The following is a 14038-nucleotide window of genomic DNA, read 5'->3' on the forward strand; positions in this document are numbered from 1 at the left end:
TGAAGTCTAAAATGAAAAACAAGTACTGTTGTCATAATATGTATATCCATATATGATATATCCACATATCCCCAAGGCTCACACCTTCTGAACCGTCTTGAGTCACAGGTGCAAAAACAGATGAAAGTACAGACTGATGGTCTCACTTTCAGAAGCTACATGTACCACATGGAGACACATTTATACACAACTTTCCAAACTCTTGAAACACATACCTCAACTTTCTATAGAACATAAGAAATACCTTTACCTTTAGAATTCAATAGAATTTGAATTTTCAAACCTAACTTCCTTGTTGCTTTATTACAAACTCACTCTGATTTTCTTACATGACTTCTTACCTCTCTGGCTGATCTTTCCACAGCTCACAGGACACCTGTAAAATACATCCCTTTTTTTTTTTTTTTAAGTATAGTTGACACATGTTACATTTCAGGTGTATGACTTAGTGATTTGACAAGTTTATATATCATGCTGTTTACCACAAGTGTAGCTACCATCTGTCCCCCCCTTACATCCCTACTATGGTATCATTGATTGTATTTCTTATGCTGTGTCTTTTATTTCCATGACTTACTCATTCATAACTGGAGGCCTGGATTTCCCTCTCACCTTCACCCATTTTGCCCATCCCCCTCCATCTGTCAACCCTCAGAATGTTCTCTGTATTTATAGGTCTTTTGCCACGCCTCTGTCAAGGAACCTTGCTTTACTGTACAACTTGTTTTTGAGAAGATGATGAAGACATTCATAAATAATAATCCCTTTACTAGAACAGCATTTTTTTGCTTGTAGGATTTTCAGTAACTATTTCACTACTTGTCTGATGACGAAAGCTCTTAAGAGTGGTTTCTACTTGCAGACTATGTAAGTGTAACAGCCTCAGCTAGGAGAAAAGAGAAAGAGAGGAGACTCACATCCATCAAGTCTGTCATGTGGACTGACCTTCATCTTAGGTGAGATTTCCAAAACAGTGGTCCTTTCTAGACTGGGGCTGGGGGAGGGAGGACTGTGAGGCTATCCAGGTGAAGAATTCCCTCTTTGAATATAAAAAAATGATGATCAGTAAAGATAATTACTTAAGACTTTGTGTCCTTCCTTTCGTAGGTTTTATTCATGACCCAGTAAGAGGTCTGTTATCTCCTTCCTCCATACCCTCCCTACCATTTTTTAGTGACAGAGCAATCCATGCCACCAGATTCCAAGCCCTAAAATACTTTGATCTCTGTCATAAACTGGGAACTGTTAGCAAAAGGTATAGGAAAACAGAGACAGATAGGCTAAATCCTCATTCTTCTAGTGAAATTATATGGGTTTTTTTGGAAAAAGGTTTCTGGTGTCCTTAAAACTTACTTAACATAAAGCACTATTGTCAGGATGCTTGCTTCAATTTGCTGGACTCCTACCTCCCAAATGATATTAAGGATTCTGTAAATAAGCACTTTGGTGTAGTATTACCCAGACATGCACAGTCACTGCAAAGTTGACCGATGAGTATTATGACATGGCATCTGTCACCAGACTAAACTAAAAACGAGAGCCCAAGGATCACTGAAATTTCTTTCCCTCGCTAGTTGTTACTTGAAAAACTAAGAGAAGACTATTCAGACACTGTATCTGAACACTTGTTTTTATATTCCAAAATATGCTGACAGACTGACATACAGTTTCAACCTAATGAGTGTTTAAAGATGGAGAAACATCACAGGAATTGATATACAATATAGGAAATCCTCGTCATCCAATGCCCTTTAGCAAGACTTCCAAATCACAAGGGGATCATTCTACCCTAGTCAGTTTCCATTACCCCCGTTGGTTTTTAAAACACTGACATAGAAAAACAGAAGGACAATGGGGAGAACAGACACAAGAGCTGATGTAATCGCACAGAAGGACATAAATACCTCTTTCTACCAGGAATTCTACAGAGGGCATTCATACAATATTTAGAATTGTACCTTCCTTTGCAGTTGGGTACATCACCTGGGCTTCAAAAATGAAAGCAAACTGTTCCAAATGTCCAAAGCTCTAAGGGAAGTTTAAACCCATCATGCCCATGGCTGGAAGAAGAAATTTTGAGTAACTCTAAGAAAATCCCTCACTGCTTTTTATTCTGCCTTACTAGAACATAGAACATATTAAAAAGAACTGAGAGTTCAGAAGAAAGTAGGTTATATGGAAAACATTCTCCTTGGCCCTCAAACCACTGGGTTTGGGTTATTCATTTAGAAGTTCTACTTTAATCAAGTTTTCCATAAGAAGAGAAGTTTTAGCCACTGAAATCTGAGCAATCTTTTTCAACAGCACCCTGTAGACAGGGAAAAGGAAAACACCCTCTTATGTTTGAAACACTATTATTAGTCTGAAATGAAAGATATTACCTTCCAAAAGAATAGGAGAAAAGGCTGGCTAGTTCGAAACCAGGGTGGAGGTTTCCACGGCCCTTTTATTAGGGGAAGGTCCCCTTTGCAGCACAGAACTTCACATATGTATCAGACAATCAGATCAGTTCTTCAAAAGTAGGGAAAAAAGGGAAAAACAAAACAGATGCACTTTTTCTATACATTAAACATAAATTAAAAACAATTTATAAAATGGTCACCTTTCTTACAGCATAAATGCAGAGTGAATTATGAATGCACCTCCAGGTTTAAGTTGTTAAAGTTGTTTTTGTTTTTTTTCCAATAAGAAACAAATAAAATTTGTTCCTAAGTTTTGGATCCACCTGTGCCACAGCAGGGCTCTGTGTCACTATTGGCTCTTCTCCCCCTGTCACTCCTGTGCGCAGCATTGGACTGTGCAGGGCCCACCAATTTCACTGGCCCATCGGGGTACTGGCTGTCTTTTCGGGGTGGCATCCGCTCATTAATTCGGTCCAGACCTCGGGCTTCTTCAAAACTCCGGATCCTGTGCTGAAGTGAAAACCCTCTGATGGCTACAGGAAAACAGGAAAGGGAGGAGCTCGATTAGACAGCAAAGCAACAAGCTTGAAGTTTTTTAGCATACAGCAACTTCCTAGAGAAAACCATAGAAGGGTAGGAGCACATGTCTGGTGAAGGTAACGGGCAACATTTGACTTGAATCAGCCTCACCTGAAGCTACTGCTTCTTATGGCAAATAGGGCAGTTGAAACTGTGCAAGTAATTTTCACAGAAGCTCAGGACAATCAATCATGGCATAAGTAAACCTGACAAATGGCTAACAAGTTCATTCTGAACCTCAGTGTATTTGAGTAAGGGTTTCTTATGGGGCTGAAACATGCTTAATGTAAGAGAAAAGGCAACACTGGAATAACAGAACAAGTTGAACAGAGTAGTCAACTTTAGCACGAACAGCGTACTGATGACCAAAAAAAGTAATAAAAGAGCTCATCTTTTCATTTAGAAGGACAGCTTTTTCTCATGCACAACCAGGAGCTGAATGTAAGTTAAAAGTCATCTAGATAATAGCTTCTGGATATCTTCCTTCTGACTGAACTTTTGTATCACCAAAGAAAGGCATTCCCATTTTGAGCCACCTTACATAAAAACACAATTAAATTAATAACACAAGTTTATAAATTCTAATGATTTTCTTTGTCAGATTCCTAGATGACCTGTTACTCAAAATTTGTTTTCAGAGAAACAGAGATGATTTAGCTTGACTGCCTTAGGGCAACCTCAGAAACAAATCAAACTAAATCCTAGTCCACTTTTGCCTCTGCTCTTGATATCGTTTAGAATCATTAGATAAAGAGGCTGACCTGTTTGAGTTTCTCCTCCCCAGAAGACACAGAAGTGTCACAGAAGTGACACAGAAGTCACTTCTATATAGAAGGGCTACAGGATTAAACCACCTGATTCCTTATGACCAGTTGCTTAAGCTTCAGCCATTGCATTAAAACTGACAGAGACCACAGAGGACTTTAGCTATGGAGAGGGTCATTTACATTAACAGAAATACGGGACACAAAGGAAACACTTTGTGAGCATGCCTAGAAATATTTACTCCTTTCCTCACTGTTACAGTTCTGGTGATGCAATAATAGACGATTCCAAATGCTGACACAGCTCTTTAAAACTAGTAGACAGACACAAGATCACATCTATCATAGGAATATGGCCATACCTTCCCGGGCCTCTACCGCTTCTACTGTGGCTGTAAGAGGCAGGAGCAGTGGCATGCAAAAATGAAGACAGAAAAAGAGTGAGTAAACCAACAGTACTGCTGCCAGCACAGACAACCCAGGCTCCCACCTCAGCCTATTCCCATCCATAATAAAGGTCAACCAGTTAGAGAAGCGAGGATTACTGTGAAACACTAAATTGGGCGGAAATGTGATGTGGGAGAGTTTCTAATACTTTTAACATTTCGGGTGGTATGGGAACCCTTTTAGCTAATAGCATTTATAGCTAAGACAATGGATCAGTCAAGCTGACTATAAGAAACCAAAAGTTATGCTGCTTTCCTCATTTTTAAATAGCCAGCTGCTAATTTATGTTTTGACATTCACGTATCAAAATAACTTGAGTCAAATAATTTAACATTACAACTGTTCTTTAGTTTCTAACAGCTCAGATGGCATTAAATGCGCTGTTGCTAGGTCCTACTCAAAATAGTTACTTGAAACTACTTATTGTTCTTAAGGAATTTATGTGGGGTCCAACTGTCCTTTTTAATTACTTAATAAAAAAGGAATGGCCTTTGAATAACAGATTAGAGAAACATGGGTTTTAAGTAAACGGTTATTTCTTGCCCAGGGGTGGAGTACTAAACTGGCAAAGGCATAAAAGTACTCAATACCGGATACAAATTCCTGTACAATCTGGGATTAGAGATCTAGTAGAAGCTGCCATTTCCAACCCATACGGTTTCCATTCACTGTGCAGGAGAGAGCGGGCCAATTACTAAGAGGGCCTTCTCCTTTGGTGATGGAAAAGGAAGTAATTTAAAAATTAGTGTCAAGGGGCGCCTGGGTGGCTCAGTGGGTTAAAGCCTCTGCCTTCGGCTCAGGTCGTGATCCCAGGGTTCTGGAATCGAGCCCCGCATCGGGCTCTCTGCTCAGCGGGGAGCCTGCTTCCCTCCCTCAATCTCTCTCTCTCTCTGCCTGCCTCTCTGCGGGCTTGTGTTCTGTCAAATAAATAAATAAAAGTCTTTTAAAAAAATAAAAAATGATTCTCTTTAAAAAAAAAAAGTTAGTGTCAACAGGTAAACTTCCTTGCATCATCTTTTTAAAGCAGTAAAAACCCTAATACATGAAAAGATTACAGGTTGTAGCAAGAAAGATCTTATTAGAAGAACCCTCTCAGTTCCTCCAGTACCGATTTTTACAAGTCAGGGAAAAATAATGAACAGGACAGTTTGCTGTTCCTGAGGTTTTGATATCAGTAAGAGAGGAGAAACTGGAAGAACTGACAGTTAACTTCCTGTCACAATGTGAAAACTGGAAACTGGGAATCAATTTATCGAGTGCTGAAATTTGTCAACCACATGTAGGCCTGTGGTAAAGCAATGTCACACCCTCTCTAATCTCCTCAAACAGAACAAATAAATGTTCACAAGAAAAGGTAGCGCCTTCAAACAGTACATCACTCCTACTGTTACAAAGTTGAAGAACAAAGCATAGCCTGAAATTTGTATATAGGTTATTGGTCTAATTAGAGTTTAAGTGTTATGTGGTGAAATGTGTACTAGTATTACACTGTCTTGGGTCCTTCTAGAATGCTTTTTTGCACTGGGCATAAAGATACCAGCCTGCATTAAGGGGCATTATATATAAGAAAAAGTCACAAAAAAACCTGGTTTATTTACATTTAATTTATATATATTTATTTTTATTTTATTTCTTTATTGAAACATAATTCACATACTATAAAATTCACTTGTTTAAAGTGTACAGTTCAATGATCTAATATATTTAGAGTTGTATAACCATCACCACAATCTATAGTTAGAACATTTTCATCACCCTCAAAAGAATGCTATTTACCTCCCTAATCCCTTTCCAATAATCCTAGAGCCAACCAATAATCAACTCTGTCTCTACACATTTGCCTGTTTTGGACATTTCAAATAAATGGAATCGTACCATATGTGATTTTAGTGACTGGCTTCTTTCACTTAGCATGTTTTTGTTTTTGTTTTTTTAAAGATTTTATTTATTTATTTGACAGAGAGTGAGAGAGGGAGCACAAGCAGGTGGAGGGGCAGAGGGAGAATTAGGCTTCTTGCTGAGCAGGGAGCCTGACACCGGGCTCTATCCCAGGACCCTGGGATCATGACCCGAGCCAAAGGCAAACCCTTAATGACTGAGCCACCCAGGCGCCCCTCACTTAGCATGTTTTTAAGGTTTAGTCCCGTTGAAGCATGTACCAGTACTTCATTCCTTTTTATGACTGAATAGTACGCTACTGTGTGAAGAGCCACCTCATCACGTGATGGCTGTCTGAGCCATTTCCACTTCTCGGCTCTAAAGAAAAATGTTGGTGTGAATATCTGCTTACAAGTCTTTGTGTGGATATGTTCTCAGTTTTCTGGGGGTATATAGCTACAAGTGGAACAGCTGGTCATAAGGTCAACTGCATGTTTAAGCATCTAAGGAACTGTCAGATTGGTTTCCAAAGTACTGCACCATTTCACATCTCCATCAGCAGGGTGTGAGGGTCCGAATTTCTCTACATTCTCATCAGTACTTGCTACTATCTGTCTTTGTGATCACACCCATCCTAGCGGTGTGAAGCGGTATCTTGTTGTGGTTTGGATCTGTATTTCCCTAACGTCTAATGATTGAGCAACTTTTCCCATGCTTGTTGGCCACTTGTATGTCTTTGGAAATGCCTATTCAATTTTACCCATTTTTTAATTGGGTTGTCTTTTTATTTTTCAATTATAAGGGTTCTTTCTATTTTCTAGATACCAGTTCCTTCTCAAACATATGATTTATAAATATTTCCACCCAACTATGGGCTGCATTGTCTTTTCACTTTCTTGATGATGGTTCCATTTCCAGCACACATGTTAATTTTGATGTAGTCCAATTTATAACTTATTTGTTTTTTATTTTATGACCTTCGTGAATTTCATTCAGTTCCTGGCAATCTTCTTTATTTCAGTACTAGGAAGCTTAGGAGTAAAATTTGTGGCCATCTATTGGCTTTTTGTTTGTTTGTTTTCCTTTGTGCTCCAAATTCCAAGCATATTTATTTCTACTTCAATGTGTTATACGTATACTGTAACTTATTCAAAACCCTCTAGAAACAAGGTAAGGCATAAATGAATATATGCTATAAAGCCATATGGGATATTGTTGGTGGAAAGCTCTCCAAGTAAAGTTACAGGAACAATAAAAGGTCTTTTTCAGCTAATGCTCCAGTTTTCCAATGAACTTGTAGAACTAAAACTCTGATTGTAAAATGACAAATGCACTTTCTGTCAGTCAAGACATAAAAAGAGACATAAAAAGCTCTAAAAAGTTAGCTCCAGCTTAGTTTTATTCTTACGCATTCCTGAAGATGTCTATCAATTTCAAAAGCATCAATAAAAAATTGTATTTGTTTGTAACACTCATATTCCAATTAGGAATGAAGAGAAACTATATACTTGGAACTGAGAACAAAAGGCAGACCAAAGACTATAAACAAACAAATCTCCAAATAGCATATCCATTTAATTCTCCTCCTAATTCATCCCAGATCTGCTCTTTCAATGTCCAGACTGAAACAACTTTGTGGATCAGCAAGTTTCCAAAACTTTTCAAGTAAGGATGTAGAAGACATTCCCTTTTTCTTCAACCATAGTGTTTCCTACTAATTCCAACCTGCCTTGTCAGAAGTGCTCTCACGGTAACTCACATGACTAATTACCAAAGTAATGGGGGAAGTATTTTGCTCACAAGAAACTGTACATTCATTTGGGAGAAAAAAATTCATCCTGAAATAGTTTACTAATCCTTTCCATGAAACAAAAGAAATTAATTAGTCATGTACTAGGTGCCTCAGCGTAGTAGGCGGCACATCAGTCTCATAACTAGTTATGTACTTCCAAGGAGAAAAATGTTCATTCCTCCTTCTAAATAGTTAACCTCCAATATTCCAGTATTTAATTTGAAAGAGAAGGAGGAATTCAATCCCATAAACAGAAAGGGGAAAAAAGGGCTTATTTCTATTAATCAGTATCAGCAGACTTAGTACAAAAAGCAAAGCATTCCTATAAGTAATGAAATGACAAGAAAAAAGAAAAACTTAAATAGAAACAATTTAACAAACCAGGGACAAAAAAGCAGTGAAACTCTAATTTAAGTTGCTAATGTTTCAACTGCATTTTTGTGCCTAGAATCAGTCGTCTTGGTTGATCAGATCTATGCCTATCCTGACAAACATTAATATTTTCATCCCGGGGTTTCATAAAGCCCTCTCTTTATAAGACAGTGTCCACACGCTTTTTAGAACTGGCACTCTGCTCACAGGCAGAGGCAAACACCCTCTCTGAGAAATTCTAACACCCCAAAATAAAACAAGCATAAGTGGGGTGCTTGGGTGGCTCAGTTAAGTGACCAATTCTTGATTTCAGCTTGGGTCATGATCTCAGGGTTGTGAGATGGAGCCCCTTGAGGGCTCTACGCTCAGCAGGGAGTCTGCTTGAGATTCTCTCTCTCCTTTGCCCCCAACTCAAGTGCTCTGTTTCTCTCTAAAATAAATAAATCTTTTTAAGAAACAATATGTAAGTGAGACATTAATCATGTGCACATATCTAAAGTGCACAGATCTATACATTTTTGTGTATGAATACCCATGTGTAACTCCTACCCAGAGAGCGATATAGAACACTGCCATTACTCCAGAAAGCCGCTTTCTCCTTATGGATCAATATTCTCCCACCAGAGGAAGTGCCATTCTGATTTCTATTACTGTTTGGCTAGTGTACCTATTCTTGAACATATAAATCAGACAGTCTGTGCCCTTTTGTGCCTAGCTTTTTTAGTTTACCATAATATTTGTGAGATTCAACCATGTTTTTGCATGAATTCGTAATTTTATTTTTCATTGATGTACAGTATTCCATTGTATAAACAGAGCACATTTATCTATTCTACTATTGATGAACATTTGGATTTTTTCCTGTTTTGGGCTATTATGAATAAAGCTTTAGTGAACATTCTTATGCAAATCCTTTGGTGGATAGATGTACTTATTCCTCTTCAATATACTAGGTCTGGGATTGCTGGGTTATGGGGTAGGATATACATTTTGTTTAACTGCCCAAGAGTTTCCCAAAGTGGTTGAACCAATTCACATGACCACCAGCAATGTATCCAGTTCTGTTCACCACAAATTTACCAACACTCGGTATTATTAGACTTTTTAATTTTAGCCATTCTGGCAAATATGTAGTGGTATCTCACTGTGGTTTTAATGTCTATTTCCCAGATGAGTAACTATATTGAGCATATTTTCATATGCTCATTGGACACTTTGATACCCTCTTCTGTGAAGTGCCTGTTAAAATCTTTTGACCATTAAAAAAATTGGTTGTTTGTGCTTTTTTATTGAGTCTATAGTTCTTTACAGATTCTGAATTTAAGCCCTTTGTCAGATATATGTACTGCAAAAAATCTTCTCTCAGTTAATGGCTTGCCATTTCCTAAACATGTATTTTTAGAAATTCTTAGTTTTAATGAAATTTAATTAATTGATTTTTTTCTTTTAAGGTTAACACTTTTTGTGTCCTAGCTAAGGACTCTACCTACTCCAACACTCTCCATATTTGTTTGTAAGTTTTATTTTTTTCTTTTATATTTAAGTTATAATTAATTTTGAATTGATTTTTGTGTATATAAAGAAGAGTTAAGATTCACTTTCCCCCCACGTGGATATCCAATTGTTCTAGTACCATTTATTGAAAGAAGTCCTGATTTTCAATTTTATGTTGACTGCTGGGCTTCCACGAAAGGAGCATTTCTCATACTCACCCGTCTCAATAGTCTGTTTTCCTCCTGAGAGGACACCTAGAGGGAGTGTTCCTGTTGGAGTCAAGCCCTTAAGAGTCAGCACGCTCTCACTCTCTTCTCTGCAAAGGAAGTTGAAAGCCCCGTGTTAATGTCAGGGTGGCTACTGCTCAACAGTTCAAAGATACTAGAAGGGAAGTTAAGAAAAGATGCACAGAGATGGAGGAAAGGTTCTCCTTCTTCCTATCCCTCTTCCCGGACCCAAAGAAAGAGATGTTTTCTCTAAGTATTCCAATTTTAAGCAACGAGCAGGTTCTTGTTTTTCCAATTAGAGGTACTTAATAGCCAGGTACTATTTTAATGCTTCCATTATATCATGCCATTTAACCCTCCTAATAACTGTGTAAGACAGGTCTTGTTATTATCACACTTTTACAGACAAGGAAACTGAGGCTCAAAATCATACAGTAAGAAGAGGCTAAGCTAGAATGTGAACACAGGCAACCTGGCTCCAGAAGCCACACTAAATCACTCCATTCACTACATTTAAGCTCATACCAAAGAAATGTTTGCCAAAACATTTCTAGTCACTTTAACATAGAGGTCAGATTCAATGTGCACTTAGCTCTGACTCTGAAGACCTATCTAATCATATAAACTCCAATTCTAAAAAACCTGTTCTGAAATCAACTTCTAATCTTCTCTCAAAATGCTTTGCTCCCACACTGTAATAACAGATTTATCCTTACCGCAGAATTGAGAAGACCCGTGCCATCTTCCCAATGGCTCTGATTTTATTCTTGATGACCTCCTTCCGAACTGTAGTGCCTCCTTCAGGAATACAAAGAATCAGTGAGTTAAAAGAATCTGTTAACAGGTTAGTTGTTAAAAATGCAGGATGAAGTATCTTTCTAAGTTAAAGAAATTGTCATTTTAAAAAAGAAATCAAGGCCTAAGCTTGTTTAGACAAACAAAAATCCCAAGAAGTTCTAAGGAGCAAGAGAAAAAACAACCCAGAAGAGGGGAAAAGCAAGATGAAAAAAATGGAGGGGGTCACAACACAGACAGACTGGATGGACCTACAAGAGGTGGGAACTCATCTGTGGTTCTGAAATACAGAGCACAGCAAAGAATGAAACATACACGAGTCAACAAAGACAGTCACTAGAGCAAAGATCTCTTCTGAGAATGCTGTGGGCCACCTCAGGATGCGGGGGTTTGGCCTGCCAAATGGCAAGTGATGATTCACACAGTTGTCTTCTGCGGGCAAACAAAAGACAGAGCTAGCTCTCCTCAACTTAGTGAGGGCTGCTTTCATTCTATAATCCTCACTTACTCACATGCCAGTGAGTTATTTCCTACCATAGACAACTGTGCAATATAAATTATGATGGTGGGGAAAGTCTTTTTAAAGCAACACCAAAAAAGTTACAACAACATCGTATGGACTTTTCTCATCTAAGATTCAGGGAACAGCTCGCACATGAGAAGCCAAGGTCCAGGCATGCACCAGGTGACCGCACTCAAAAGTCAGAAAGAGAAACATAGTCTCTCCTTCCTCACCTCTCCAGCTCTCAACATCCTGCAGAATTATATAGCAGGTGCAAAGAAAACATTTACACTAAAACAGAAAAGGGAGGATGGAGAGCCTGTCTGAATCACTCAACTACAACTAAAAAGGTCTAATAAAATTAACAGGTTGTGGTGGGACAGACAGAGAGTATTAAGCTCTTAGCACATTTTAGTCGGATACCTTTCCGATAGCTTGAAATGTAGTGATCTTCAGGGAGAAGAGACACCAAGAAACAAGGAGATGAAGATAGAAATATGGGAAGAGAAATTTAAGTTGACATGGAAGAGAGAAAACAAAGTGAAATGCAATGAGAGAAGCTGGCTACTATCTTTATTGGCTCAGAAGAGACATCCTTGGTAGCATGATAGGGTATTAAATTACAGATTTTTTGTCAGCAGCTTTTCCATTTCTTAAAAGTTTATAGTTTTACATTAATTCATACCTGCTGTCATCCAAAATACCCTATCCCCACAAGTCATGCAAATAAAATTGGACAAAAAAAAGAGATATTATTTGGGAAACAAATGATGCTGAAAACAGGGAACAAAAACAAAGGGCAAAATGAACAGCCTACAAATCTCTTAATAAAGCCGTATGCTTGGGCGCCTGGGTGGCTCAGTGGGTTAAAGCCTCTGCCTTCAGCTCAGGTCATGATCCAGTGTCCTGGGATCGAGTCCCGCATCGGGCTCTCTGCTCAGCAGGGAGCCTGCTTCCTCCTCTCTCTCTGCCTGCCTCTCTGCCTACTTGTGATCTCTGTCAAATAAATAAATAAAATATTAAAAAAAATAAATAAAGCCGTATGCTTTTGTTTAATGGAGCCACTATCTTCCTGTTTCTTTTTAGAGATACTATATATTATAGTCATTCCCCTTTTCAGTTTCATATTTTCTTCAGAATCTCAAGTTCATTCACATTGCTTTTTGCTGTTAGTGTTGCTGATTTTCTACAAGACTTTCCTGAGGTGGCGGGTAATCCTTGGAGTCTGCCTGTGATTGAGAATGGGGGCCTAAAAGGTTCTCCGAGTTGCTGGATGGACCACTGACTGGCAGGTTTACAGGTAGTCATCAGCATGGGCCTGTGTGAGGGAGTTCTTTTGATCAATATTGAGGATGCACATGGCCACTCAATTCACCTGTTTTGGGCAAGGTATTGATGCCCTCAGTTGTATCCCTAATCCAGGAATTCTTTCGGTGTACACTTTTTTTGGAGATTAGCCTCCAGACCTGGAGAACAGGCAGTTGCCCAGGGGCAACTAGGACTGTAACTGCTTTTCATACAGCTTCTGCCTAGACTTATTATAGCTCAGTGACCATCTCCCTCCTCCCACCAACCCACAGTTCCCAATTCTAGAAACTGCTACTACCAATTCCTTTGCTTTCTGAGAATTCTGAGCTGGAACTCAGCATTCCCCCTTACTTTAGCTTTCTTGAATCAGCCAAGTGAGGAACATTACTTTGTTTTCCGGCTTCTAAAAACTCCTGCAAAAATCTTGTTCATGTAGGTAACTTTTAAATCTTTTTATTGTCAAGTATGAGAAACCTAAAACTACACAATACAAATGTATAAGGTCTCTCACTTCCCAAAGAAAATCATCCTCTTGACCTTTACTGAAACCACTTCCTTGCTGCTCTTTACAGTTTTACCATGTAAGCATGTGTGGATCCACAAGCACTATGGTTTTCATTGTTTTTGAACGTTAGGTAATTAGAACAATCAAATATGTATTTTTGTGCCTGGCTTCTTTTGCTCAAGATTATGTTTGTGTTTTGCCTATTGTAGTTCATTGTCATTATTGTATACAATTCTGCTATGTATACATATGCCATAATTTATCCTTTTTACTGTCAGTGGTCATTTGATCGGATTCCAATTTTTGGCTACTGTGAATTTGACTACTATGACTATTTCTATGCATTTTTCTTTGCTGCCATTTCTGTGAAGTATATTCCTAGAATTAGAATGCTCAGTTATGGGGCGCCTGGGTGGCTCAGTCAGTTAAGCGTCTGCCTTTGGCTCAGGTCATGATCCCAGGGTCCTAGGATTGAGCCCCATTGTCAGGCTCTCTGCTGAGCAGAGAGCCTGCTTCTCCCTCTCCCTGCCTGTGCTTTCTTTAATAAATAAATAAATCTTTAAAAAAAATGAATGCTCAGTTATTATGTAGATGTTCAACTCTGGACAACAGTTTGGAATTATCTATTAAAGTGTACATACTAATTTATACTTCCTGTTGCTACACACCCAGGCCAGCATTTGGTGTTCTTGCTAATTCATCTTCAATTTTAGCCAATCTGGTGGGTTTATAGAATCATTCATTGTGGTTTTAATTTCATTTTCACAATTACTAATGTGAATGAATATCCTGTCATATCTTTACAGGCCATTTTGATATTCTCTTTTCAATAGAGAATTGTTCAAGTCTCATCTAACTGACCAGCAGCTCTTTATACATTCTGCAAGTGAGCCCTTTGTTGATTGTGTTGCAAATACGCTCCCCCCACTCTGTACCCTGTCTTTTCACACTCTTAAAAGGGTCTTTTGATAAA

At 38.5% G+C, this 14038-nt stretch overlaps 1 protein-coding gene across 2 annotated transcripts in view; it reads right to left on the reverse strand.

The window, feature by feature from the left end:
* Window positions 1–523: 523 nt before the first annotated feature.
* The window catches only part of LOC111154144 (protein phosphatase 3 catalytic subunit gamma), a 103580-nt gene continuing 90065 nt past the window's right edge, over window positions 524–14038 (reverse strand). The window contains exons 11-15 of one of the 2 annotated variants that reach the window (XM_022513570.1): window positions 11676–11702; window positions 10672–10753; window positions 9947–10044; window positions 4108–4137; window positions 524–2935 (exon numbers count right to left, since the gene is read on the reverse strand). In XM_022513570.1, the coding sequence (XP_022369278.1) occupies window positions 2709–2935; window positions 4108–4137; window positions 9947–10044; window positions 10672–10753; window positions 11676–11702 (464 nt within the window). In that variant the 3' untranslated portion in view covers window positions 524–2708. The remainder of the gene's footprint in view (window positions 2936–4107; window positions 4138–9946; window positions 10045–10671; window positions 10754–11675; window positions 11703–14038) is intronic. The other variant, XM_022513562.1, reaches the window with a different exon arrangement.

This window comes from Enhydra lutris, unplaced genomic scaffold (genome assembly GCF_002288905.1).
Source record: "Enhydra lutris kenyoni isolate GAN:26980312 unplaced genomic scaffold, ASM228890v2 scaffoldscaffold3, whole genome shotgun sequence".
NCBI classification, from domain to species: domain Eukaryota; kingdom Metazoa; phylum Chordata; class Mammalia; order Carnivora; family Mustelidae; genus Enhydra; species Enhydra lutris.